Below are 25,126 nucleotides of genomic sequence, written 5' to 3'. Positions count from 1 at the left end.
CTTGTCATTTCCCCAACGTTAGTTTTATATTGCAATGATTTATTTCTGCAAACAGCAGCTGCTTGGAAATACCACAGTTACTCCCTCCGTTGTGACAATGACTGAGAGCTGGTAGAGCATCTACTTGCTTGAGTAGGCCTATTTTGTCACAAAATGCATGCTTCCATTATCTACAAACAAAATGTAAGACAGTAAAATTTATTTGTGCAGGAAATACAAATTTACCTCTCTCTGATCAGGATTCCCAACAATTCATCATTTTAATGTATGCTCTTTGCCTCAGCATAAAAACCTACTCACAGGGCTTTAACTTTCTGTGATATGATGTGTTGAACAAAGTAACACTGCTTAGAGAGCAAGACCTATTGCAGTTACCACCACAATTAACTCAATCAATTCTTGTACTGAAAATAATTTACTGAAAATGACCTGTCACAGTATCACCTATTCAATGACAAGGCAGGGGAGACTGAAATCTCATGGTACAATTGCAGAACCTAAACAAAGGTCACATTTCAATACTGAGCTTATTTTCACTGGTGTTCTTTGTAGTCGATGAACTTCTGACTTCGTTATTTAGTATGTTTGAAATATCGATTAGTAAAGGTTTTGTTAGCTCATAGCGCTGGAATAGCACAGTAAGGCTAGAAACAAGCACCTCTTTTATCTTATTTGCTGTATTAAAATATGATCCTTTAGGCACAATTCATCGTTTGTCCCTCCTTCCTGAAATATTCAGACTTCATTCAGTATGGGTAAATAAATGAGCATATTATGTAAAGGACAGGAAACTTTTCGTTTCCGTTGGAGCCCAATACTTCCAATATTTTCTTACCATGTTCTTTAAGATATTCTGCAAGTGGGAGGTATGATATTTAATACCATTTTTTTATTTTATTTAAAACTATGTGACATTACATAGGATTTTGTATTAGCAGAGCAATGTTACAATACATTTAAGTAACAATAGCAAGAGAAATTACATTTTGCAGAGTATAGCAGTTTCAATATTTCAGTTGAATCACAACATGACTGTGATTCCCATTACTTCTCTGTATAATATACTTTCTGTCGTGATGCTGGGTATCCCCAGTGGCTAGGAAGAAATACATGGATTGAGTGTCAGCTCAAGCCCATTGCTACCTTCAAAGGACTTTTTGTTCATTGTTCCATTTTTTATAATCTTTATTTGGCTGAGGTGCACGTATACTCCCCTCCCTGGTCTGGGGCATGCAGGAGGACATCTGTGCTCTTTCAATTTAGTCAGGGATGAACAGTTACACTGCTGGTTGATTCACTCCATTGAAATAACTGATCCACTGAACTGATGCAGCTGGCTGATCCAGCTGATATACCCATTTATTTAGACCAAAGACCATCCTCTGGGCCTCTGTATTGAGCTAAGTTCAGCCTTTTTTGCAGCAGCTGTCGCCAGTCACTCCCTACATCCTTCCCTCAGCTTGGGGAGCACATTGCCCTTGGCTACCTCCCCTGAGCCTTCTTCCATCATAGGGGTTCAGTGATTTAAAATTGCTTTAAAATTGATATTTATCTCACATCTTGTGAAAGTCTCAGTGACAGCTTTGCAAGAAATCTTTCCTTCTGCACCTAAATCAAGCCTAGTGCTGACAATGGTCCTCTGCACACATGAACGCAACGGGGTGTCTCACTGCGATGAATTGCAATGATTGTTCACTACCTTACAAACTCCTCAGACAAGCTAGACCTAATTGTCAGGATGACAGCAGTCTCTCTAAATGCTGATGTGAACTGCAGTGCAGATCAGACTAAAAAGAAACGGTGAATTCTTTTCAGTAATTATCATATTCAAGGAAATAAACAGATTAATAACATAGTAATTGAATAAAAAGCTACGCAGCTGTAATTCGGAAGCCATTCTTGAATTCAGATCAGTCTGTCTGATTGTTTTCTTAGAGGGTTTTCCTGCAAGGTGTATGAAATGAACAAGGAAGGAGGTTCACATCTTCTTTTTATCTAAAAACACATAGGAAACTTATTCAAGATACAGAAGTTTGTATTTCCAAATTTGATTTAATCATTTGCTTGGTTCATATTTGGACTGACAACACCTGTATGAAGTAATATAGGTTAATCTAGGTTTTCATCTTAATTTCATCACACTTTTGGTTGAGAGTTGAAGAAAAAAATAGCATCTTTGGACATTTTTTTCTAATATACTTGCATATTTTTTGGAGTACAACCTAGAAAAAAAAATTCTATATCCCGGGTCAATATTACAAGCACCCAGACAACATTTGAACATGAGCTCTTTAAAATTTTGGTTCAATGACTGGCAAAATTCCCCAGTAAGACAGAGTGTATCCCTTCCAGACTACTCAATAGAATGATGAATAGAGATCCTTAACAGTCCTGAAGTCTGTATCTTCTCATATCCTCGAGTAATTTCCTACCTGAGCACTGACAAGCAGGCTATTTCACCATTTTTTTAAAAACAGTACCTGAATCTATCATTTTACTTCCATTTCTTTGCTTTTATAAATAGCAGCAGGAGAGAAGCAATGTTCTTTGGGTGCAATAAAATTATGGTCACATGTAGTTCTCTTATTCTGCACCACATTTTTGTTTGGAAGGTAAGGCTTTTGGGGTTTATTTCTTATGTAATTCAAGTTGGTATGTCTGTATCATATCTGTTCAGGAAATGTTTTCCATCCTGGAAAGAAAAAAAATCACAATTACAGGCAGAAGGAACTAATTCTGGATTGGGATGCAAATCTAATGTTTTGAGTTCTTGTGTTAAATTTTGAAAGGTAAAACTATTTTGAAAGAATAAAATAAAATTATTGGAGGAAAAAAAAAAACAAAAACAGAATGTCGCATACAGCTTTCCTGAAATAGAATATCAAGTCTTAATGCACAGAATTTTTCTAAAATATTTTCATGGGAAAATTAATCAGTTTGTCAAAATGCTTATTCTTTTCACAGTCCCATAATATGTTCTGTCTTTATATTAAATACTATTCTAATACTTAGATAAATTATTTACTATATTCTATCTGATATTCATAAGAATGATGGTATCTGTAATATTCTGTAAGGTTTTATATTCTGTTTCTTTAACAAGTACCCATAGGTATGCACTTCAAAAATACATGTTGTTATCAAACCCAGAGCTTAGTATAGTCTGTTTTAATATGTCGACATTTTTGTGAATCCATATGAACCTGTCACAGATTTAGGTAGATACTAGAATATTATACCCAAAGTTCCCAGAAGTGATTATTCTCAATGACTTAATGAACTAACAATCCTTTCTGAAAAAAAAAAAAAAAAAGTTATGATTTCGTGTTCATAATTATTTATAATCTGTGAGCCAAATATTTATATGATAAATTCTAAAATATTCAAAGTTCTGTACTCTCAACCAGATGGCAATAATATATTAATAAATAAATAATAAATACATTTTTTTCCTTGGATAACAATAATTTACAGTTTTGGATAGCTTGTGAGCCAGCAAGAACTGGAGAGGCTGACCATAACTATCTAGGGATCCATTTATACATCCTAGTCTGTCCTTCAGTGGAGAGGTAGGGATCCCCAGAAAGCCACTGTAATTTCTTGCCTCTGGATTGTAGCACCCACAGAGCAGCCTCCATGTCTCCAGCATGTCTGGAATGAACATTGTGGCTCTTGATTGGCAGATATTTCTGGAATGCGGTTCATGAGGTCAGGATATTTGATACTATATCAACTGTATTGCTTCTGGCTCCATTTTTAAAATAATGCTTTCTTGCATAATTATTCTCTGATGCATTGGTTCTTAAAGTGTGTAATTAAATAGAAAGAGATTTAATGGAAATATCAAAATTATCAAAACACTTTTCTTTTAGTATTGTTTAGTGACACAGAACATATAGTACCATTAATCTAGCGAACTGAATATGGGGCTAGATTGATCTGGTTCCTTTCCATATCACCCAAAAATCTTCAGAAAAGACTCCACAGTATTTCGAAGTTAGTATTGTGTTTCATCTTGCACTTGATTATGTTTCTCATAACAGTGGAAAGTCTTTTAACTAACAACTAGGACTAGTTTTGATGGAGTCAGACCGAGTGATGTTAAAAATGAGTGCCAAGGCCTGCTTCAGTACCATCAGCGTAGAACAGGAAGCTAATCCCCTTCTTTAGTATGATGAGCTTTGTAGACGAGTTATGGATGGAAAGCTTTCTAAATCCAGAAATTAAGACGCATTTCAGCTTTTAGCCTTTCTCATAATTATACAGACTCTTGAAGTTTTCCTATTAAGCTGATACTCTCCCTCCAAAGCTGCAATATATATATAATTATTTGTGTATACATGCGTACACACTGTATGTATAACAGGTATATCTCTTTGTAGTGCTTTCATACATAGAGGTAGAGTGTACAAATTGGTAATATATGTATGATGAGTGGATTCTAAAAGAACTACCAGATAATTTTTCCACCGTATGCCAGCATTTCTAATGTGTTTCATATAAGCTTATGTGTTTTCAGGAGGATTGTTGGAGCAGCTTTGATGTTGCCAGAGAGCAGAGATCACGATGTGGCCAGCTCTGCTCTCAGGCCCAAACTGCTTCTTGGCTGTATCAAAGCTTGCACTGGCATAGGTAGTGAGTGAGTACCCAAAGCATGCGTGGTCATTAAAGTCAAGGCAGCTGTCTTTTTTTTTGAAAGAGGTTGCTTTTCATATTTTTATGCAGTCTCCTGAGTCTTTTCTTCTTAATGACCTTCACAAAATCATTGCAATAACAGTACACAATCTCAATTTGCACATTAATGCAAATCTATTAAAATAGGTTTGTCAAAATGCTCTTGCCTTTACGTAAGCTGTTTTCCATTTTGTTTTTTTTAAGTTATCGTGTCTGTTTTTTTTTTTTTATTTTTTTTTTATTTTTGTGTGTGTGTGTGTGTTTGGGACAATTTTTAGATCTAGGCTCACTTCAGAACTTTGGTGCAGTTAGTATTTGAAAGGAAGCTGAATATATATATATATATATTTCTGTATGTTTGTAATTTACTCTTCCAGATAAAATTAATGTAAGAGGGAGACTCTTTCAGAGTAGAAAATTACACTCCCACAGCAGTATTAGAAGAATCCAAGTTGGGTTATATTGAGCCTACCTCCTCTTAATAGCACCTGCAACAGAGCAATACAGAGCAGCATTCTATTCTGTTGAGGCATTATATATTATGCAAGCATTACTTTTAAATTTTTTTTAAAGGTATTAAATGAGTTGAACTGCAGAATTCTAGGTTCCTGGTTTATTTAGGCAGCAAAAAGACCCAGAGTTTATTTACTATATTTTTCAAGTAATCTTTTATGAGTCACTCAAAGCAGTTATTCTGTGAATGTTTTCTGGATACAGGCCTCAGGCTTCTGAGGTCTCGTGGGTCTTCCTGCCATTTCCAGCTAAGGATTATCACTTTGTTAAATCAGGATGTTTGCCGCTGCCTTCTGTTTTACAGGGCATCCATTTCTACATGAGTTGTGGCTATTTTTAAGATGAAAGGGCTTAACATTATTTCATGGATAGGCCTGAGCCACACTATTGAAGATGTCCACCAGTTTCCTAGATTTAGCTCCAGGCTCCTATAATTTCATGTGGAAGCCAGAAACTTCTAGGATTTTAGAAATTCTTCTTACCTCTCACTAGGCAAGCGAGACTCAAAGTGAAAAGCACATAAAAATGCCAACTTCAAAAAGGCTGCATTCTGGGGAAGGTAACATTCCCTTTTTAACCTGATTTAATACATTGAGTTTCTGTGCTTGTTTTGAGGAATATCCTCATAGAAGTCATTTATCACGACAATGAAGCAGTTTCACTAACATAATATAACTGTTTAATTGCTGTTGCTGTTTCAATTACATTAATCATGAATAAAATAAAATAACTGTGTTTTGGCAAATTTAAAAAAGAACTCCCCCCCCCCCCCCCCATTAAAGTGACTTATGTTAATTATCTGAAAATCATGAGACATGTGGTAGGTCTTCTGGATTTTTTTTTCAAGAAGCAAAAGGAGCGTTTCATCTATCTGATGATAAATGTTTGCAATTTTGCAATTACCTCCATATGTACTACCATAAATAAGCAATGTCTCAAATTCTTCTGCATGTATCAATTTTTGTTCAGAATTCTTATTCTTCTGGAACTAATTTAATTTTACTGGTAAGTTTCTCTAAATACATTTCTAAACATCTAACCAAATTACCTGTTTCTGTAATTTTTTTTTGCCCTTTAGATTTCCATAGTAGCTCAGTTTAAATGTCTATCATTGTTCAGAGCTCACACATGCCTTTACAAAGGTGTGGTTTTAGCTGGATGATTGGCTTAACATTTTTATGGCTTTATTTAAATATGTCTTGATCTGATTTTATTCTAGTTTCACATATATCAATTGCCTAAGTTGATACAGTTCAGTTTCTCTACATTCATAAGTAATTGGGTTCATACAATGTTAAAAAATATGTCACTAATACGGATGTATTAAAATTATGGTTATATATATGTCAGAATCATTTTATCCCTAAACCTTGTAAAATCTTCCAAGTCTCATTGAGCTCAATAAATGTATTTGTGTGCAGAATTATTCATATGCGTAACTTCACATATTGAGAGAACCTCTGTATAGACCATATGCTACAGAAAAAATAGCTATTTATGTGTATAAAATTGCTGATGTCAAGACCTCTCTAAGTAGGGTGGGAGGAAGAATTTTTATCAGGAGAACTTGGCAAACTTCCACTATATCTGAAAACACCATACAGTTTGTAATGTCAGTACACAGCAAAGGAGCACTATGTGTTAAAATCCTTCCTTTTTATTTCTAGAAACCTCGTATAATGTATACTATAGTCGGTATTTTTGATCTACTGGTGTTTTGCTTTCACCATCTGCTTTTATGAAACTATTTTTACCTTAACAAGTATTGGTGGCTGCCATTGAGTGGCCCTTTGATGTACAGTCAATCACAGACCAGAATAAAATTGCATAATAGACCATAATTTCCTGACTGATCATAAACTAAGCCTTATGTGCTAGGAAATTTCCTTACAACTAATTGACAAATGCGCTGGCACAGGGAGTGATTGGTTGCAGCTGTGTGCCTGTTTTTATCATAAAGAAAGGAAATCTTGAGAAGTATTGAGGTGTTCATGAAATTGAGATGGATCTTCTTATAGGGATATTCAGAGTTAGAATAAAAAAATGCCTCCAGCAAAAAGGACTGCCTGTTATTTCAGGCCCCAAAATAGTGTTTGAAAATGTACAAATCCTCTAGAAGACTACATTGCTCTTTTAGCCTCATTTCTCCTGACAACAGGAACAATGGAAACAAAACATACAGTCCAAAATAATAACTTAATATTAGCCTACACCATTTTCTTTAGAGAGTTAAAAGACTCTCAGAACAATCTGTTTAAAATCAAACAAAATTAAGATAGATTCTCTTGTTTCAAACTGTATTTTGCCTCATATGCTCCACAGTAATGGTGGTGCTTTTCTGTCTTCCACTTATGGAAGCAAGGCATGCAGAACAAGATTTTTGCAAGAGAATTTGTGGAACGGTACAATGCAGATACATGCTGGTAGCACTGTTACATATTCTCAAAGGCTAGATGAAGCCTGTACTTACTGCCTCCCTTCTAAGCTTCAGCTTTTCCAATGTATGGCAGAAAACAGCTCAAAGTATCACACATTATCAGATGTAGATTTATAGTTCTGCTTGTTCAAAAAATTAAAATTCATTATTAAGAGGAAAAAAAAATGTGCTTTTTTTGGGGGGAGGGGAGGCTAAAATGTGATCTAAGAAAAAAAATGAAAGTGATATTTTAACTTAAAAATTGTTTTAAATAACGTTTCATTTCAGCAAGGAGAAACTGATTTATCCTATCATTATCAACTCAGCTGCTATGTCACATTTTAATTTGTGCAAATCTTGCCTTTGTCAAAGCAAATCTTTTAAATCATTTTCTTTATCTAGTGCTCATTAAATCATACATACTAACAAAACTTTTGGCTTTGGTACATTGCATTTGCCAATAGAAATGTACTTTTCCAGGGTAGTTATGGCCTGAACTAGATACAGCAGTCTATTCTTATATATAAGGTCTTTTGATCTATCATGGCAATAAGCTAAAACTTCAGACTGAGGCCTCCTTTTTAATGATGAAATTACTTTATATAGTCATCCTAGATTTTAATATCAAAACCTATACCTTCCTAGCTTTCTAGTAACATATATCTTGAAATTATAGGTCTGCAGGCCTTGAACTATCTAATTTCATATCTGCTATTGACCTGTATCTGACACAGAAAGGCAGAAAACATCTTTCTCAAAGTCATTGATGTGTGGAATATTACAAGTAAATCCAGCAAAAGAGATTGGTAGAGGTAAAGTGCCAGGAAACACCCTAAAGTTGTGGCACAGCATAGCTTCACATGATCTTCACTATTTGGAGTGCATATCTGTAATAGATATATATACACACAATGTGCTTTAGCTGTGCTTAGTTGTGATTCAAAAAAAAAAAAAAAGAGAAAGAAAGAAAATAGAAGGCTTTCTTTTACAGTATCTGCAATGTTTTGCCATTTTTTATCCCATTGTATTCAGCTGATGTACTATATACATCACCATTTATTAATCTGAGGCCTTCTGTATTTTGGCATTTCTGTATGATTTGGAGTAATTCATTTTTTGTATTTGTAATAGTATATGATTCATCTGCCCAGTAAGCATTTTCTTGTTTTTTGTTAGCTGAGTACTGTAGTTCCTACTCTCATCCTACTCAGCAAGTTCATGTCTAAGTCTTCTCAGTGAATAAGGATTTCACTTTGTACAAAAATGACAACATTCTGAAATGGGGATTTTATACATATATATATACGTATATATATATGCACACCTACTTTTATACATTTAATATAATGAAGAGGTGATTATTAATGACAGTACACAGTATATTTTGAATAGGTGCAATTAATTTCTTTATGCTCAGAGAACATGCTGAATTCATACAATTTTGGTATAACACTGGGATATTTTAAATGTGTTTCTTTTTTCCAGCTAACTAGCAGTTTTACAGTAGGAATGACAGACTATTTTTGGCAGTCAATTCAGGCCACATGTTTATGCCTGACAGTGGCTGCTGCATATTTTCTTGTGTCAGGGACTTAGAATCTACTCTAAGACGTATTTAATGTAGGAATATTTAAGTGAGAGCTAGATAGCAAAAGTAAATGTTAAAAAAAAAAAAAAAAAAGGAAGAATTTTGGAAGGTTTTTTTTTTTTTGTAAACTAATTTGAAAGAGAAAATGGATGCACATTTCTATTCTACAATTAGATTTTTTTTTGGATGATCCATCATTTTATAGGTCTCTTAAGTTAAAGGGTTATTTCTTATTGTCATAGCAGCAATTATGTAAGATATTTTTGCTAAAGCTAGAGTAATTACATGGGATTTTTAACCAGAAATTGGGGGTATAATTTTGACTAGAGAATTTAACTTAGACCTGTCGGAGAATAAAAGTAACCATTAGGGTGAATTTCAAGCTGCTACAGAAGTGATGTATGTTCTGGAACAAAACACATTTTTCAAATGTTAATAGGATCAAAACCATTAACAGTTCACCATTCTGCAAACTCTTCAGTCACAGCAGGCTGTGGGGAGCTGTGAGGTAAGCAGCAGCCATCATGCTCTGTCCATGCCAGGGATGCAGGCAGTGGGTGGCCCTGCAAAACGCAGCACAGGTGGGAAGCCAAGTGCTGTGGAACCAGAGGTTGTGTCTCACACAGTGGTGGAGCATCTGGGGTTTTGGAGAGCCCTATGCTTGGCTACACAGCAGGGAGGCAGCCCAGGCCTGCTGGCTATGGGCAGTCCTGCTGCTGAAAGCCACTGGGAGTCCAGGAGAGACATCCTGGCATTTTCAGGAGGGTCTCCAGCTGAGCAGGTATCATTTTGCTGAGCAGTCTGTCACACTGATGCGTTTCATCCTGTTCTCAATGTTTCACATGCCAGCAGTTTTGGAAATCACACCAAAAGACCTCAAATGGAGAGCAGTGGGCACTACGGTTAGGCTGCACGTCATGGCCACCAGCCTTGGGCAGTCAGCAGGGACCTTTTTTTGCACTGAGGCTGTAGGCTGTGGGCTGCCCAGCGGTTGACCAGCTCCAGCAGGGCCTGAGAGTTGAGATTTAACCAGGTCTCCTGTCACACCATCACTTCCCATCCCTACCAAGGCAGCAGAAGAGCTCAGCTGTGCCATTACCAGCAAGTGCAGCGTGTCCCTTGTGCCAACCTGGGCTCGCCCACACCCACCTGGTCCCCGTTGCATCTTGATTAAGAAACAGGAGCCAGCTGCCACCAGCAGTGCTCTCAGTCTCTCTCCACGTAGGTGGGGTCTTAGAGCTTGTTTTGAGGCTCCCAGTTCTTCTGTGACAAGAGTTTTTGTTTTTTATTACTGTGTGGTTTTTCGTAGGAACAGCCATATTGGGACTGCTCCATGGGAGCAGAGCAGCCCCAGGCAGGAGTGTGGTCCCACAGTGGGTGAGTGAGGCCATGTGTGTGGTGAGGGACAGGCTGGGGGTGGGCATAGTGGCAGGACAGGTCCTGTCCATCTGGAAGCCCAGGTGGGAACAGCAAGAGCCTTGTCTGGGTAGGGGTACTGCCACCGTCTCTGATGGCTTTAGAGACTGATGGCTCTATGGGTGGGATGGCTCCAGAGGTCCTGGTCATGGGCAGCGTGAGGGAGGCCATGGGGGAAGCCAGGCAGGAACAGCTGGGTGCTTCCAGGGCTCTGACAGTGTCTTCCCAAGCTGTTTTGCAGAGCAATCATCCTTGTAGGTCATCTACTGCTGCTGCAGTAATTCTGTAGTTGGGAAGACTGGTCTGGGGTGGGGAGAGAGAGCGGGATTTTGCCTATGGTTTGAAAGGAAAGAAGTGCATGAGGAAATACAGTGGGGTCACCATTGAAAGGTGATGAGCAGGGCTATGACCGTATTGAAGCTTACTTGTCTACTTGGAGGGATAACTATTTTTTAGTAAAACAGGTTAATCATGAAGATGCTTAAGAAGAGGACTATAAAAAGTAGCTTTAAAATTGAGTGCTCAGTGATTGAACTGTAATGTCACTTGTGTATCTTCTAAAACAAATGAAAAAGTGATTGTAATGGTACTGGAATACCCACAAATGGAATGAGTAAAAGCAAAGAAAATTAGGCATGGGGGAAAAAAAATCAATGTTGGACATGTAAATGCTGGACGAATAAGCACTATTCTGTTTCTTTTCTCTGGAGTATCTGGCTTCATCCCCTTCCTTCAATGCAAGACACTTGGCTATATCACATATAACCATGTATTGGGATAACCATGGCCTGCACTGTGACAACTTTTATTCCCTTGAGTTTTGACTTTATTTGTAGTAGCTCTTGTAGAAGTTAAACAAAGCGAACATAAGGAGTTTCATATAGGTAGGTGGGTAGGCATATATGTTTTCTCTTGGATTTCTGGTCTTTTCTTACATATGGAACTAATCTGTTTTTATGTATCCATTCCATGTTATATATCTGTGCCATTTTTGTCCATATTTTAATATGTGTAATATGAATGCTGATGCTCCTTTGTCCTATACTGAACAACTAACAAACTTCATGAGATTGGAAAGCTCCTTTCTTAGTGAAGTATGATAGCTGCCACATTTAGCATACATCGTGTTAGTGGATCTTCAGCTGTCAAGTAGTGCTTCTAGCATCTAACAGAATGTAGACACTATAAGACAAATGTGTTAAATTTCCTGGGGAACTGCAAATGAGCATAACTGTTAAAAGAGTGAAATCTCGTTATTGTAGTTGCCACCTTGCAGTCCCTCTTACAGCCTTAAAGCTATTGCAATATATTACAAGTCCTACTTTCCTACTTGCATATTTCAGACCCTCTTATGACTTTCATTGAACTCATGCAATCTTTGCAAAAATATAGGTCCATTCTTCCACAGGACAGGGGTAATTTAAAAGCTGCAAGAGTATACACTTTATTTTTAAATGTAATACTTCTTATTAATACAGACAGCTGTAGCATATAGCTGGAAATATGTAGAGTTCAAAGACTCTTACCCATATCCAAGCACATTAAAGAACAGTATGCGTCTATTTAAAATGAAACATGAATGTAGGTTGATTTTTGTATCAAGGAAGTTCATGGCAGCTTTGTGCCGATATAAGCAGCCGGTAAATCGGGACAAAAATAGCAAGGAAAATAGTATTTTTAAGAGACTTTTTAAGGAAATACTAACATAATTGTAGTGTTGAGTTAGCTATGCATTCCTCAAACTTTAAAGAGAATTTGGGTACAGTAAAACTAGTGAATTATTCACAGGAAATAATTCACTGGACAAATTTACCTTGTCTCTTGGATTAAGAGATATAATTCCTAGAACAAAATTAGGTTACTGTGAGAATTGCTGTGTTTAAATTTTTTCTCACTGCGATATAAGAAAGCAATAGCATGTGCACGTGTAGTTCTAGCAGAAAGGAAGGTAGTAGTTGGTTCTCTTTTTGAATTGTGTCTGTACTGGGTTTGGATTACTCAGTAGTGTGGAAGAGATGGGAGACTGTTAACCTGCCTACTTGCTGGATTTCACTCGTTACGTTCTATGGACGACATGTCTGGAAATGCAAGTCCATGACATCTACAGAAGAGCTGCCAGAGTACACCAGAGTCTGTTTAACCCAATGCATTGTTGTATCTGACAGTGACCATAAGCAGAGGCCTCAAGAAAGAGAGTAGGGAAAGTGATAGGGATAGGTGATATGTCTCCCTGATATTCTCACAGCTTACCACTATTTTTAACTTAAATGACAAAAGCTTTAAAAAGTATTTTCCTGAAAACAGGTGTGGTGTTGGGGGAAGCCTTGTACTGGTATTTGTTTATTTTACTGGCCTTGCAGTGGTAAGTTCCTCTTTGGCTCAGCACATGACTTGAAGACCTGGCCCTTCAAGCTAGAAACATACATGTGAACTATTTCTTGTTAGTATATGCTATCCTGTCCTTTTCAGTAGAGAGTTTACTGCGAGTTTATCCATATAGTATATGTCAATCAGTTTCTTTTCTCCCTTTGAGCCCAAGCTACGCATTTTGCATCTACTACTTCTCTGGTGCAGAGAGCTCCAGAGGGTCCGTTCCTTGTAGCATTGTCTGTTTTGAACCTAGTTCCTACCAGCTCAGCTTGATGCCCTCTAAATCTTGCAACAGAATTGACTGCCCAATCCCTAATCACCCTTTCCATGCTGTTAGTGATTTTGTAGAAAACTGCCACGAGGTATGAATATAGCAGTTATGAATACTGCTATGTTGCTTTCTATGATAAATGGTTGGTTGAATAAAAGTCAATCATGATTTTTATTTAAAAAGGATATAAAACAGAAATCTAATCTAAAACACTGAGTTACTAATCAAGGAACATTTTTTTTATGATATTCATTTAGTGCTAGCTCGAAGTAAAGATGTTTCTATGAGACACTTTATTCTTTACTAAGGAGAGGAATAACCTCACTAAGGATGGGGTTTTATAGATATTGTTTATATTAGATTACTGCATTGCTCTCTATGTGTGACTACATCATAAAATCATTTGTTAGGTGAAGGTAATTTACAAATGATCAGAAGCAACCAAATTACTTTAGCTTAATGAGTTGCTCCTTATTGCCTGTGTAGGCTCTTTTTCTGCTGTGGCTGTGAAGTTGGCTTACATTAATGTGTTTTATTTTACAGTTGCAATGATCGAGGAGGCCTAATGTAGCCAGTTATCATGGCTCAGCAATGGATGTTAACTCATTAAGTTGTGGTTAACTTTGTTGCATATACCTGTCAATCTGCAATTACCAGACCTGGTGCAAAATACACAGCAGGGCATTTTGCCAGAAAATCATCATACCAATTCATCAATATCTGCAATATTGGCAACCTGCTGGTCTCAGGGCAGGTGCAGGTGTTGATATTCAGCCACAGATGAAATATGTAAAATCACTAAGATACTGTCTCACTCCTCGTGTAGACAGTAGAGGTTCTCTAGCTAGATTTCCCTCTTTACAGAGGGGAATCGCTGGCAGTATGATCAGTGGAAGGGCATCGAGTACCTGGATCTTACTATCTTAAGTTTGCTCTAATTTGTGAGAATTCTGGCAACTTTTTGATGAAAAGACATCTGTTTGAGAGTTTTCTTGGAGAGAAATGAAGGTATTTTTGCTAACTGATGAAAAGTATCTGTGACTACACAAATTCCTAAGGGACTGGTTACTCTAATGATGAGATTTAATTTTATTATATACATATATTAAGAACAAAATTAGGAAAGCCAGGTAGCCTGAGCTTTATGGAAGTGACAGCAGACTCCAAAGCAGGATTTGATGTAGTGGATGTAGGGCATAAATTTAAAACGGCTGTGAGTGAACCTCCCTGCTCCCTAGTGTTCCTGGGAACAGCAAGTGCTGGGAAGGTCTCCTGTTCTGACACAGAACTGACACAAATCTACAAAGAAGGCTGCAAGCAGTTCCAGGCTGCTGGAGATGCTGTAGAAAGACTCTTCAAAGATCTTTGAACAGAACCGTTTAACCATTTATGTGGACTTTTAGTAACAGGTGCTGACTGGCTGTTTAATAAAAGCCTGTCACAAGTCAGCTTTTCCATCACAGTCCTGACCTCAGCTTGCGCAGTCTCCCCAACTCCTCTCTTTTTCTTTTTTGCTCCTCTTTAATCTTTTCCTTTACTTCTTTCCCTTTTTGCAATTCTCCTGGCACACTGAAAACCAGGAAATAATAAAAAGTTGTGGAACAAGATTTACTGCCATCACATTATATTGTGTTCTGCTGCTAGTTTCTCACACTACATCTATCCTATGGTAGGATTTCTATAATTCAGACTGTAGAAATCTGAAGCAGCAGTTGATATTAACTCTGGGTTTATAAAGTGCCTTCAAATGTATCTTATTTTCTTTAATTATAAATATTAAAATAATAAAACAGCATCTTGCCATTTGTTTGAGGATGCAAGAGCCCCAAGCATCTGACAAAAAAAAGTGTTTCTATTTTATATAATGAAATAGAAAGGTACAGCTGCCTTCAGCCTGTTCCTTGAGAGGTAATTCCCAGTTGTACTGTAGCAGAGGGGCTGGCAGCAGGGACTGCTCTAACAGGTGGTGAGGATTTTACATTATCCTCATTTCTACCTTCTCTTCTGCTATTTACCTGCTCTGAGCATCCTGTTTTTTATCTGCACTAAGCTGGTTAGTTGTAATGAATAAACTACTAATCCCAGTTTATGAGAACAATTTAATGTCTATATTGAAAAGGAAGGGCTCATATATTCTCATGCGAGATAGTCCACATGTAGGTTTTGAGCTAAGAAGGGCCATGTTCTCAAGTCATGTGCTGAGCCAAAAAGGAACTGATCACCACAGACAGATAATGTCACAAGACAATTTTTTCATTCTTAGGAAAATACATTTTAAAGGTCTTGTCATCTGACTTTAGTAGGGAAAGGGCTCTGGAAAAAAATAGCTTGAAATATTTCATGTTGTCCTTGGGTTAAACCTTGGTTATACTCTTTTTGCCCCTAGAAAGAAAGCAGAACAAGGAATATTTGGAGCTGTCATAACTATCATGGACGCAATGTCATTGCTCAGCAATAAGTACTAAGACCTTAAAGTTTAAATGAGTACGTTCTGTTGCTTCAGCTCATCCCTTGTAGATTACAGCTTGTTTGGTGTGTGGGAAAGCAGGATTGTTGATTAAGGAAGAAAAGGAATTGGCTATTTTGTGTCAAAATTGAAAATTATGCTTTGCATTTGTCAGTGTAAAAACATTGACATTTTGTTCCACTCTTAGTACACAGTTCAGTTTCTTTGGTTCTGTATATCAGGACTGCCTTCACAGTTTGGAGGCACCTGGGACTCTGCTTGTGAGAAGCATGCAATATTTATCTTTTTGATTCAGCACTGGAAAATCTGTAGAACTGATGACAATGGTTTTTAAAGCCTGGCACTTTTGGTGTGACTTGCCAAAAAGAAAGGCTGCAGAATGGCAGGGCTCTGAGCAATGCCCTGCTGTGGTCCTGGCAGGGGTGTCAGCCCACCAGCTTGCTTGCAGGTTTCGCAAGGCATCCTGCGGATTCCCAGCACCTCCTCCCCTCTGTGTGCTTGTGTCTGAGCTCATTCCGTTTGCATCTGTGCATTTACTTGAATTTCCCATTGAATTTGTACTAAGATGCTGAATTGTAAACAGGCACAGCTGGGATGCAGGTGCACATTTCTTTTGGTATCCCGGTCGGATGCATAAGGCATGGCCAGGTGGCCTGGAGCGGTGCTGTCTTCAGCTGCACAAGATTTTGTCACAATCTTCTTTACTTGCTTATGTTGCCTTCACTAACAATTATTTAGCTTGGAAATGTTATTTAACATATTGTATCCTAAGTGACTGAATTTTGTTGCTGACCCTGTTTTGGTAGTGGGTGAAGTGATAGATCAGACTGTTTTTGAAACGCGAGGTCTTTGGGATAGAAATACTGTGTTTGAGAACTAGTGAACTTGTGTTGTATTTATATGAATGAAGCGTCTCGTTACATTGAATTTATTAATATAAGTCACTGCGGAGGTGATAATGCTATTAATTTTTTTAAATAATTAAAATTTAAATTAAAAATTTTTAGCTTTAAAACTTCTGTTTACTACAGCCAGCTGAATACAAATCAAGTAAATGCTAAGCAGCTGAGTTCTTTGGGAACATTCTTTCAAACTAAGTGGTGAGCACTTACTAGCATGGTACCTTATAGATTCCTCTTGTCCATAGTACCCATGTCTTTCTCAGATTAATGCTGGTGCTACGTTCTGAGGGAAATAACCTAAACAGAGAGCAGTCAGCAGGAAGAACAAAGAAATACTTACTTCCATGAAGTGCTGCAGAATGAAAATATTTTAACATATATTATTTGTTCAGCAAGAAGAACGCAAATTGTTACACAAATGTTCAAATATGTTGAATTCTTTTATCCAAGATGAAAGCAAGTCTAAAAGTGCTAAAAATTCCCTAAACTGGTAACTGAGATTTTTATTCTACTCAATATTTATGTCTGTATGCCTCCACTTTCTGTCTAGTTTGTGCATGTATATATATGTTGTGGTGTAGCATTTTTACTTCCAGCATCTGTTTCCATGAATTACTAGTCTCTGCCTGCGAAAACTTGTTCTATTCTGATTAAGCAGTTTTAACCTGCTGCTGCATGCTAGACCATTGTTTCTCTATATACGATCCCGTACATCTTGTTCACACCTGAATGTGTTTCACTTACCCTGCAACCCTGTATATTCTGATTTTGTCATATCAGTTTCCTGGGGGAAAGACACTGCTCAGTGCAAATGCACTTTCTGTCCTTGTCCCCAGAGCCAAGAGCGTTCCCTCTGCCAAAAATTTTCTTGCTGTGTAGGCACATGCTTGAAAAATGTGTATTATATAAGACATGGGAAATGATGTGAGAAACATTTAAAAGTTACTTTCTCTAAAACGTTCCACTTATGTATTAGTTGCTGATCTTTCCAAACAGATTAATGCCATCAAACGCGTTAAATGTAAGACTGAAGTTATTGAATGAAGATGTAAACCTTAGATATCTGAAAGTTGTAGTGAAATATTTATGCGTTTCTATTTTACTCACTCTTTCAGTGCTACCATTTTCCTCCATTCAGCACTATGCTTAAAATATATGCATGTAAAGTGGAAATATTTGAGAGAGGTACTAAGGGACATTTACAAAAGCACCCAGGTATCTCTTGATCCTTCTAGGAATCAGATCTGTGCGATTCTCTCTGTTGACATGACGGCCAAGTCTCACTTTTCCTTTATGAGACCAGTTTTATGGTTTGTCACCTCTTACAGATGTGGGAGGAGGAGACCTGACCCAAGCAGAGCCTCCTTTCTTCAGCTGGGCTAGGCTACTTGTTAATGTAGATAATTTGATGGCTTTCTTCTGGATTTCCGTCAGAAGTTTAGGATTGAGGTAGATTCTCCAATCTTCTGTGAAGCCAATATTTATTTATCTTCCAGTAGACATACTTTAAATTCAAGCTCTTTCCAAAGACTGTGCACTTTGGAAGGGGTGTTGGAGGTTTGTGTAACTTCAGCTGAGATCTCGAGTAATATGCGCTGTCCAGAGTATCAGCTCGATAGCGATGATTTAATTATTGAGCTGAAATTCCAGGAAGAAAATAACTTTTTTTTTTTTTCTAAAAAGGCAGATTGGAACATAGTGGTGAAATTCTGTTTTTATTCAGCAGATTAAAGTTTTGTATTTAGTTTTCTTTATGCTCTGTGCAGGTAAGCAAAGATCCCATCAGTGCTTTTGCATTGAAAAGAGTTGATGGATGGAGAGTTGGTGGATGGCAGACTTTTTGATGGAATTAATGTGTAATGGTAATTAACTGTTTGTGGATTGGAACCTTCCAGCAAGTAAAGCTTGGCATTCCTGCATTTTTCTGAGTCAGCACTTCAGGCTTGTAGGAGAATAGTTCTCATCTTTGTTGTTGGGTGCAAAATGTTAATGCTGCTTCCCTCCTTTCCCCTTTGCTTGTGTTACAACTGTGGGATGGACGCTTCTACCTCCTTGTACACGCTGGGATTGAGAGATTGTACCTGTTGGTGATGAATAAAAATACACTTCTGTGGAGGAAGGGATGGTAGCTGTTGGTGGTGGACATGAATTATGCTTGCAGTAAGTGCTTTGGATTTATGTTGTCTTTGGAAAATGAGTAGTGTTTTAAAATTCACTTAAATGCTCCTTTGCCTGTTTATGTTTCTTTTATCAAGCACTTTCCTCTTACCAACACATTTGATTTGCAGAATCAATGCATTTGCTTACTTTTTATTTCATTTCCAAAACCAACAGCACTGACTTTCGTAAGACCAAAGAAAAAGAGTTAGGAAGAAGTCCTTGCAGATGCACATGTATGCACATTATGTGTTTATGTGAGCATGTCTATATAAATCTATACGTGTGTATACATATGTACATAGTTAGAGTTTAGCGTATAAAAGAAGCATATTCCCCATTGGTTTAACTATATATTTTGCTATCAGCCAAGACAATGTTATTTATAGCTGAACATTGTGAGTGTTCCTGAAGAGATGGGACATGTTTAGTGATTGGAACTACGTTTTGTCCTATAATTCATCCTTTAGTTTCTAAACCACAATCAAAACAAAATTCAAAATCCACTGATTTTTCTGAATGATCTGCATATAAAGGTTGCACAGTTCAGTTATTTCCAGAACATCTTTAAATAGAAATCAAAACCAGTAACAAGATGTAATACAGGAAGCTGTGACACATTGCAGGGCATAGACAGTGCACTTTGCTGACACAGCATTATGCAATCCTGCCCTGTATTTTAGTATATCAAGAGGGTACTTTTAAGTGCAACACTTAAAATTTTGTGGAAATATTTACTGGTATATGGCCTTGTCCCTTAAAGATTATCCAGGAATATCAAAATCTGTATTAAAGATGTGAAATTGCAAATATTTACAACGTTCATTGCTCAGCAAAACAGCGGCAGCATTCTCAGCTATATTCAAATATAGTGTATATACACTTTAAAAGTAAATATTCTTACATATAGTAAATATACTCTTATAACAAGTACTCAAAGTACTTGACAACTTTTGGAGTGGTCAGGTACAACTTTGTGTTTGAAAAACTGTAGATCACATTTTCAGTTTAAAAATCGTTATTTCTTCAAACTGTATGAAATTTGTGCTTCTGTCAGTTGTCAAAAATTCCAGGGAATAACGTCTTCAGCTAAAGCATTGCAGTGGGAATTGAAAATAAATCTTTAAGAAGAATGGTGCTGCGGTCAATACCCAAACAGTTCAGGTTTCAGGTATCCGCTATCTAATTGGGCAGATATATATATGTGTATATATATATATATATATATATATATATATATATGTGTGTGTGTGTGTGTATGTATATATATATATATATATATATATAATTGGGGATATATATTCCTAATTCCTTTGCTTTCTGGCTGTGGAGCTATTGGTTGAAGCAGTCCACTGGGTTCAGATGTACTGTTCATACAGTCCCAGTGATTGATATGGATGTAGGGAGGTTTTTCCTGTTTCATAGCTCTTGTAGTCATTTTCCTGATCATGGGCCCAATGAGCACATTCAGCATCCTTATGAAAAACAACAGCTCTGCCAGCTGAATGGCAGTAAGCTCATGAGTTTATTTTCCAGACTCCTCTGGATGTATAAACTAGTTGCTGCAGCTCTAAAAATGATATGGCTAGTGCAGTAGTGATTTTCTGCACTGAAGGTGTATGCCAGCAGGAGTTATGTACTGCAGATGCTTTAGTGAACTCTGAAAACACCACAGTGTAATGCTACGCTCCCAGACATTTCTGCTGGCGTGTGATTTTTTTCTCTCCATCATTATCTTCCATAGAGTATTACCTATGGGAAACCAGTTTGTGATCGTGCTTTACTGTGTGACAATGAATTGTTTTTCCTAGTATTATTTAATGCATCATAGCTCTAAAACTCAGTTTCTTGCATATGTTTGTTACATGCGGTGGGGAAGAGCACAAGGGGCACAGAAAGTGTGTGCCCCATGCCTGCTAAGGGTAGGGCTGAATCGAAAATCTGTTGTGCCAATTAGTGATTGCTTGGCCTGCTGCCCAGCTGGGTCCCTTTTGGTTCTGTCTGTTCTCTGCAATTTATAACTCTGCCGGGCGAAACACATTGCTTTTGCTTATTGGTCACTAAGTATTCTGCGATGGGAAATCCCGTACAGTTTGTCTTTTCAAAATGATACACTGCAGTATTAATAGCTTTTCTTTTAAACTTGTGAACACTTTCTGAAGCTAAAGAATAAGCCTCTCACAGTCACACTAGGACAGGTATGTGGTAAGAAATACGCACTTTAAAAGGTATTTCATTTTTTTTCAGTGTTTGTCAGGTTCAACTCCAGCCATGGCTTCCCGGTGGAGCTCAGGTCGGACGCCAGCATCCTCCAGCTGAAGGAGGTGGTTGCGCAGCGACTGGCGGTTCCAGCTGACCAGCTGCGGGTGATTTTTGCAGGGAAAGAACTCAGCAACGACTTGACGCTGCAGGTAAGCCTCCCGTGGTAGCTTCACTCCTGGACTGCTGCCAGCTCTACTGCCTCTGCCTCTAATGCTGCCAATCTGACATTCATGCCTGAGATCTAATAGAATAAATAGTGCCTGGGGATTCCTTGAACTTTACTCCACACTGCTTCATTAATTCTGACCTTCTTAATTATGCATTAAAACAGCAAGCAGGAAGGATAGGGGAAGAGAGAGAATATGAGAGAGAGAGTATGAGAGCGAGCTGTGCCTGGTGAATAAATGTTTACTGACTACAGAAGCAAGCCACAATTTCTGTATCTGTTCAATTTCTATCTTACTTATTCCATTCAAATCTTAATGAAGAAGGACGTGAATAAATTGCTCCAAACCAGGCTGCACAGTCAGCACATTTTATAGAATTTGTAACCCAATTGTGACCCCTGGAGGATAGCTACAGGGCTGCTGCTGCACGCGTGCGCAGGTGAACATGCTGCTGGAGGGGTGGTTACAGATCAAAAAGCCCACAGGGGTATACTCCAAAACACTGAATTCATAAATGTGTGAAGCTAAGAGCAGCAAGGAGCATGGATGAATGGTTGTAAGTGGGTATCTGAATTTCATCTCCTGATGGTTAGCTGGCTGTTCTGTTCAATAAATGCAGAGAGCTGCTCATCCATGGTGAGCCCTAGTAAGCATGGAAAGATAGGTTCAACTTTCTATTCCTTGTTGTCCTTACTGCTGTTACCAGTGCTGCCACAGTTGCTTTATCAATATTTTTGTTTATCTTGTGAGTAGCGTATGTGGATTTCAGAGCACGCTCAGTCTGGGGTTAGCGTAAGATCACATGTTTAAGACATCGGGGGAATTTGGGGAAACCTACTGGCCTTTCAAGAGAGTGCGAATACTGACAATGAAACTGCTATCCCTCTGCAGTTGTATCAAAAGCACAGATACAGTCTCTAGTAGTGCAGGTGATTACATAAAAGGTCCCTCACAGGCAGAAATATTTCAGATTAATTGGCACTCATGTTTCAGAAGTATTGCTGTACTTAGAGTCGCTGCTAAGTCTGGGTAAAGAAAGCCTATACGGTATTGATGACCTATCACTATTTCTCTGTGGTTATATTTATTGCTTTGCAAAACGTTTTAGGGTGTTCCAGCACACAAAAGAAAGTAGAGAAATGTGAATTGTCAGTCTGCAATGCATCACTCGTGAATAGTGTTGATGCATATATTCATGGCATAAACTGAAATACGTTTCAGTTGTGTGTGGAAAAAATATGTATGAAAATAGAAGAATAAAAATAAAGTTGAAGTCAGACGTCGGTTGCTAGATTTAGGTGTCTGTGTTTATTCTGTCAGAAGATTGTGAGCCACCTGGCATTTCCTGGGAAGCTGTAGTTATTGGTGTCACTGCCATTTTATGTCACACACATTGGGCCCAGCTTTTCACTTTTAACCAGATTTGTTATCAACTACTATGTACAATCTTTTGCCATAGTAAATTAAAAATTGCTTTTCAGATATATTGGCCTGCTGATTATTTGCTTAATTTCGAGAATTAATACACGTAGCCAAGACTTTTTATTAATCAACTGGGCCTAGAATTATTGCTTTGATTTTTGGTTTCTAAAGCAGATAGAAAGTTTAAAAACTGTTTCAGATGGTATAATCCATGCTTGTGTATTGAAGTGCCTTAAATAACCCAATGATTAATATCATCAGCAAAGTATCAACTACATTTTTGTTCTTGATATTTAATTATTTTACTCTTTGTGTTTTGATTTTTTTTTTTCCTGACATTTATTTGTGTATTTGTATCTATTCACTGTAGAAATTGTCAACACAAGAAGAACAATAGATGGTTTGATGTATATGAGTTCTACAGAAGGCAGTTTGGGGGTTTTTGCATAAGCAGCTGAATGCTAGTGAAATACTAACTGCTGGCATTTATGTTGCGTCTGTAATTTCAGAGTTAACATCACATACAAGAAAATTAAATAGCTCTTGTTTTCTAGACCTACTGATTTGCATGCAGGCTAAGAAAAATACAACATAGATTTGTACTCAAATGAAACTTTTCAGTTATTTTATGTTACGGTAGCTTGGAATTTCTAGGTAGACCATTTCATATGGCATTTTTTATGTGAGATAATTGCAGAAGTATGGGGCAGGGATCTAGGAAATACTCCAGGATAGCAAACTTTATTGGTTTCACAGCTCACAGAACAACTAGATTTGGCTTGACAGCTATTTTAGGATCTTAGGCAGCTGATACAAGACATAACTGAGAATGTGAAAGCTGTGTTTGTGTTCCTGTTTGGAGAGAGAGGAAAAATCTTTCGTGGTAGTTGAATGTTGTGAAAAAGAAATGAAGCTTGGCTGGACAAACATTAAAGAGAACTAATTATAAGGAAGAAAGTGCCAAGTTGAGATCTTTACGTAAGTGAGTAATTTGATATCAACAACAGTTTAAAAAAATGGGAAGGATAGAAGTGAAATATATTTGGAGACATTTAGTTTAGTACTTCAGATGAGTAGACTATGATTCAACTGTGTACAGGGGAGATGAATACCTCTGCTAGTGTCTGAGGAGCAAGTAGAGAAGTTAGAGTCATACTAAGAAAAGATTGGTAATGACTGGATGAAGAATGAGAACGCAAAACTTTGGATCTTAAGGAGTTAGAGCAATAAGCTGCTTCATAACAGCACAGCAAACGGTGTCACTTTAAGGGAGCTAAATATTCTGAAGAATGATGAAGAGCTCCTGGCTGATTACAGTTCACTTTGGAATGAATAGAAGTAATTAATTAATATAGACTCAAAATAGGTATTCTTTCAGAAGGCTATCATGGGTATATGAGAACAATGCTAAGATACTTTTTTTTTAATGTCAATCATAAGGGCAAAAGAAAAACACATTCATAGCAGATTCACCAAAGGAAAAACCAGAAGGTGGCTGGGTATGAAGAACATTGAAAGGAAACGAGAGATTACTGCTGCTTACAAAAATATTGTCCTTATCCAAGAATGGCAAAGTTAGTTAACAAGCCTTCTGGAGGCAAAATATGCAATATATATTGATACCCAATTTTGCTTCATACAAATTATTTGAAATTTACTAATATTAATATTAGAAACAGATGCCAATATATATTAGCATAGGCTTGCTGCTTCTGGGAGAGTTCAAAATTGGCTTGTGTGGAGAAACTCTTTGCAAACAGTCTGTAAGAGAGCTTCCCTGCTTTGCAAAGGTTATAGTATAAATGAATAAGGCAGAGAAATGATGTGATTGGGAATCAGTAGCTGGCTTATTCAAAATCAGTGGCAAAGGAGAGACAGAATTAAGTCTTCTGTTTCCCAATTCAGTGCCACTTTTAGACTGTCAGGTAAACGTTGAAAATAGTTCTTGGAGACAGAAGACAAAGGATATGATTAGTGGCAGGACTTGTTAACTTTAGCACAGTACTTCATTGAGAAGGCTTCTAAATCAGAAATGGCTAGCATTTTTCTAGAACACAGGCTTGAGCCTTGGATCATAGGCTTCATGTGAATTTGGCTTGACTGCATCCGTCCATATAGGTGCTTTCCTGAAATTATTTATACATACATTTAAGAAACAAACAATCATGACAAGGTCGTGCAAGCTGGTGAGCATAGCTGAAAGTGAATAAAAGGGAATGGCAACATAGATGATCACCTCTTCAGAGCAGAGAAAAAGAAGTGGAAGTGGAAATAATGTTATATATATAATGCTATAAATAATGTTAGTGTGCTGCAGTTTGACAGTGGTTTGGAAAGAGTATGCTTTGTAGTGGAACGATTTCTGAATGGTAAGCATTAGAGGTCAGTACAGAGAGCACCTGGTTCTGCTGAAAGCACTACCCAGTGCTATTGTGTGAAAAACTTAAGGCCAGGCAGAGCACCTTGTGACAATAGACCTCAGCTGATATCTTTCACACTTG

The 25,126-nt window shown here is 37.5% G+C and overlaps 1 protein-coding gene across 1 annotated transcript in view; it reads left to right on the top strand.

Annotated features, from left to right (window-relative positions):
• The window catches only part of PRKN (parkin RBR E3 ubiquitin protein ligase), a 761,494-nt gene that overhangs the window by 129,450 nt on the left and 606,918 nt on the right, over nucleotides 1–25,126 (top strand). Inside the window, exon 2 of the mRNA XM_040551523.1 lies at nucleotides 21,022–21,185. Coding sequence (XP_040407457.1) covers nucleotides 21,022–21,185 — 164 coding nt within the window. The remainder of the gene's footprint in view (nucleotides 1–21,021; nucleotides 21,186–25,126) is intronic.

The sequence above is a fragment of the Cygnus olor genome, chromosome 3 (genome assembly GCF_009769625.2).
Source record: "Cygnus olor isolate bCygOlo1 chromosome 3, bCygOlo1.pri.v2, whole genome shotgun sequence".
In the NCBI taxonomy this organism is placed as follows: domain Eukaryota; kingdom Metazoa; phylum Chordata; class Aves; order Anseriformes; family Anatidae; genus Cygnus; species Cygnus olor.
This window is presented reverse-complemented; position numbering and strand designations above follow the sequence as displayed.